Genomic DNA, 4,882 nt, shown 5'->3' on the forward strand with positions numbered 1-4,882 from the left:
GTAATCTGAAGGTACACTGAATAACTGCCGGGATGCAGAGGAATCCGTGTGATTTAATTATCAGGGAGGGAAGAAACAGAGTAGCGCCAGGATGAGGCTGCAGTGTGTGTGAAGGATCGATGCAGTTGGCAGGTATAGTTTTGATTTCATAGACAGTCGACAAGAAGGGAATAAATACTGAGACACAGACAACAGACCTTTACATGCTGATGCTAGGACATGCAAATAGTTTCATAAATCCATGTTTAAAATAGAAAAGAAATTCTAAGTTGGTTTAAATCTTGGGGTTCCCGTATTAATTATTATCTTTGAATTTGTGACTCATGGCAGATTTAAATCATCTCGATAAAATAATCTCTTCGCATCCAAATGGCAGAATGGTCCTTTAAGTAATAAAGACAAGACCGAAGGGAAAGCAAGGGCAAAGGGAGCCGCGGGACTGACAGCGAGGCGCAGGGGATTTAAGGCTGGGAGAGGCCTATTAAAGGAAATATGTGGAGAGAGCACTTAGTCCGCGTCATCCATCTTAATGGAGCCTGTTGTGTGATTCTGACCTCTGCCAGCATCTATCTGCAGCACAGCCACCATCCCCCCCCCGCAGGTGGCCAGCCCTCCTCCTCATGATTCATGCCCTTTGAAACTAAGTGGCGGCAGATTTTCTGCAACTTACACGATCAATGTGACTCTCGGCGGAGTCCTGCGGCTCCGAGCGTCTCGGTTGATTAAATAAAAGGAAGCCGCGTGCGACACAAACCAGGCGGCAGCCGGGCCCGTAGCACCCCTGTCATTAGACCGCACCGTAGTCCCGCACCCCCTCCAAATAGGCTGATTTATATTTGCTAGTAATATGTTAGATTTATGTTAAGACATTTTCATTTTTGGAAAATGCTTTCAAAAAATGAAGAGCCCTGCTCTAGCTCCGCGGACCCGGTTGGGGTCCCGTACCCCCCGTTAAAGATCTCTTGATTTACAGCAACGGGGAGTGTGTGCGGGGGGGGGGATTCTAGGATCATTGACATGCAACCAGTAGGCGGCTGAGTAGCTCGGGCCTGCCAGTGCTCCTGGTATAAGGAGTGATCATGGAGGGGAAGAAGGGGACCGAACCAGAGGGATGAACGCCTCAACTAAGCCCTGTATTCCAAGCCAAGTATCGCTAAACCTCCACTTCCCCATAGCTGAAGAATAAACTCTGTTCTCATGTCTGAAAGACACTCGCGCCAACAACATGAAAGCTGATTGGCTGCAACAGAAGTTGCATGCTGGTCTCATTTGTAGTCGTAATACATCAACGTTATATTTGGACTAGCAAAAGAAAGAACTACAACAACATGGAACGGGAAAAAAAAGCATTAGAAGTAGAAAACATTAAGATATGTTGGACATTATGAGTAATACTCGACTTGAAGGTCTGACCCTGACTGGTCGTTACAAAACTGAACGACACTTACCAAAAGAAGCATTTTGTTATAAACGTTTATGACTCGTTTATAATGTTTATGACATGTGTATGGCAGTGTCATGTCACTCAAGTAAAGTGTAGCCAACTTATTTAAGTCCTAGAACACACTTGAGCAAATTTGAGACTTTTTAAAGACCTGAAATTCAGATTAAGTGAACTGTTAGACCGTTTGTGACCCCGTGGTAACCCTGTTTTATTTTTTACCTTTTCTCTGCTGAAAGACTTGTTTTCTGTCCTCTCCCAGGGGCCGGTCGCAGGAGTGGCACAACAAGGTGAGCGGACATCTTCTGGCCTCCGGTCTCCTGGCCATCAAGGACTCCTTCAGACCAGAGCACAGAGAGACCACGATATGAGATCATCAGTGCAGACGTGAGGAAGCCGAGGGGGATTTACAGATGTTGCACTGATGTGCAGTACTGGCAGAAAAGAGACAACGGCATCTCTTTTCCACTCTGGACTTTCTCTGAAGTTTTTGAAAGTGAAACGGGTGGCCCGGAGCACACGGCGGGCCGGGAAGGTGACCAATGAGGGCTTCCCCTGAACCGTGTGTGTCCCTTTGGCTTCTCCTTCCCGTGCTGTGTGAGTTTTTGCTTTGTTTGGGGGTTTTTGTTAGTGACCTTGCAGATTGCCAGCAGCACCTCGGCATGCCTGCTGCGTCTGTAACGCTTCACACGCTGAAGAACCCCGGCGAGCTTTGACAATGATGAAACACTGAGGCCTGATCTGACTTCTAACTGAGGAACCCGGGCGAGATGGAGCAGGTGGAACTGACAGGGCTTCAGACTATGGATATGTTTTACTAAGAGCACTGTAGCCCCTAACTGAAAGTGTTTTTGGGGGCGCAGGCAGAAAATTCAGCAGCGCACACCTTTCAAATCGACCTGCAGCTCAGTTTCTCATTTTCATCTCATTGTCTCATCCAGAGCAGCAGATCCAGCTCATGGGGTTCTGAATCTGAGCCACGTGAACTCCCTCAGCCACAACACAGCGTTCTGGCCTCTTCTGTCGTAGGTCGGGAAAAGAAATTAGTTGATTTTTTTGGTTTTCCATGGTTGACTTTTGGACTTTTTACGATGAAAGCGAGACACACGAGTGGAGATTATGCTACTCACGCAGTTCTGAGCCTCGCCCCTCTCTTACACACTGGACTCTGGCGGACTCGCTCCCTATTTCCTTTTCAACATGACGATGTCAAAACGTTGCGATTCGCACACACGCGATAGTTGACAAAGATGACTCTTATTGTCTCGGTTGCAGTCTGGTGTCCTGACCTACATTTTAAAACATGTTACATGCTTTTGTGGAAGGGGAAGAAGGGAAGAGAGAAGAGGATGCTGGGAAGGGGGGAGGGGCCACAGCATCTGCACGAAACCCTCTAACCAGGACCAAGGCAACAGCCCAGAGAGACACACCTGTCCTGGAAACCTGGGGAACACCGCCACTAGTGCTGGGACCATGGGGCGGTTTGATAGTCTCTGTGTAAATATATATACACACACACACACACACACACACACATGCCCACTTAACCCTGGTGTTGTCGTCAGGTCAAACTGACCCGTTTCAAAGTGTTTTATATGAGAAATATGGATTTCTTTCAATCAAATTGCCCCAAAATAACATGGATTATTCCATACAACGTTCTTCAGGTAATTTTAATAAATACTTTCATTGAATTTTTTGGGTGTCTTATAGCATTTGAATTCTTTTTTTCTAATTTTTTCAAAACAGTATCTGGACTAAACTTTGACATGTTCCCATCTGAGATCCACTCAGCATCCTCTGATCTTAACAAGTCAAAGTAATTCAAAATTTGTGCCTTTTTAACTAACAATTTATGTATAATTTGACACAAATTGTTGTTGACCATGCTTGAATTCCAACGATAAGCTTAAAACAAATTTTTAAACAAGCTCAGTTTTTTTTATTTTTTTTTTAAGTGCTAAAAGCTGTAAAAGCAACAAAAACATTGGAAAAGCACCCCAAAAAATTAATTTTCAATTTTGACCTGGAAGGACGCGTTCATGGTTAACGGGAAGACAACACGAGGGTTAAGCCAAGTGGCGTGGTATCGATAAACGTTTTGATCTATCGGCGTGTACGTCTACGCCGTCTACAGCGGACGTAAACACACACACACACAAGCTGCGTTATCACGAGAACAAAGCGACGGTTGAGTTTCGGAAACATCACACACGGGAAAAAGGAAATGCGGGACACGATCCCCGCTCGCCTGGGTAAGAGTCCGCCCCCCCGACCAACCTTTATTCTCAGATTTCTCCCTTTCATACTGCTCGCCGCGCCGTAAATTCACACGCAATCGCAGACTAATGTAAGTCAATGGAGGCCAAACGGCGTCGATAAATACGCTGAAAAGCCAGTGTGCGTTATCAATGGCACACCAATTTTCTTTTCTTTTAACAAAAGTTGAATAATACACTTTTTGAGACCATTTATCATGAGATATTTCTAAAAACTAATTTAGTTTTCTAAGAAGAATGCACGTCACACGTCAGTCTGACGTCTATTTCTTTTATAAAGAAGAACATGACAAGGATCTGCTTAGTTTTCTGCTTCCCGTCTGGTTTTTTTTGGAAATGGATCTGATGCAGGTCTACCTTATAAACTAAAAATATTTAGGTGAATCATTGGTTTAAAAAATTAATTTAAAAATATACAGTACATCTTAAGGAAAGGAATCAATTTTAACCCTTGTGTTGTCTTCCTGTCGACCATGAAAAAAGTTATCGAATTTCCTTACATTTTTGTCACTTTTTCAACGCAGTGGGTCCTTTTTTTTAAATGTTTTTTCTAAAGTTATTTGATATTTCTAATGATGACATTTCCAGCTTATTTCAAAGGCCCATTTTTTGTGATGAAAAAAAATGAAAATGGGTCAATTTTGACCCGAGGACAACATGAGGAATAAAAAAGTCATCGCAAACAACCATCACGATACACAGGATTGTCTCACGTTCTGAGTGCGTCCACGTACCAAAGCCCGATGAACTGAACGTTTGGGACCTTTTCACTGTAAATCAGATGTTTCCATTAAACAGGACACAGCTGGATCCGGCACAGAGCCACAGGCCGCCACACCGCCTCTTTGTCCCCGTTTAAGTCACTGTTCCTAACTTTTTTAAATCCATCCCTGTGAACTTGACCTGTTCAGTAACAGGACACACGTGCGTGGCAGCAGAAAGACGCCGACACATCTACCTCTCCACAGTGGCGTGACTCTGAAGCACAGCAGAACGCAGCGCCGGATTGGACGGAGGTCGGATCCCGCGGTGGCGGCGAGCCGTTTCTGTGCGTGCTTCCCGGCACTGTGACGGATATTCAAGCAGACAACCCCCCCCCCCCAAACTTCCTGAAGTTTTTAAACATTTGTATTTATTCTAAGTCAGTCGAGAGCGTGATGTC

General features: G+C 44.8%; 1 protein-coding gene across 2 annotated transcripts in view; it reads left to right on the forward strand.

Moving 5' to 3' along the window:
* Positions 1-2,645, forward strand: part of si:dkeyp-23e4.3 (rho GTPase-activating protein 7) — a 32,788-nt gene extending 30,143 nt beyond the window's left edge. For both annotated transcript variants that reach the window (XM_034890001.1, XM_034889999.1), the window contains exon 14: positions 1,704-2,645. In XM_034890001.1, the coding sequence (XP_034745892.1) occupies positions 1,704-1,812 (109 nt within the window). In that variant the 3' untranslated portion in view covers positions 1,813-2,645. The remainder of the gene's footprint in view (positions 1-1,703) is intronic.
* Positions 2,646-4,882: the final 2,237 nt, after the last annotated feature.

This window comes from Etheostoma cragini, chromosome 13 (genome assembly GCF_013103735.1).
Source record: "Etheostoma cragini isolate CJK2018 chromosome 13, CSU_Ecrag_1.0, whole genome shotgun sequence".
NCBI classification, from domain to species: domain Eukaryota; kingdom Metazoa; phylum Chordata; class Actinopteri; order Perciformes; family Percidae; genus Etheostoma; species Etheostoma cragini.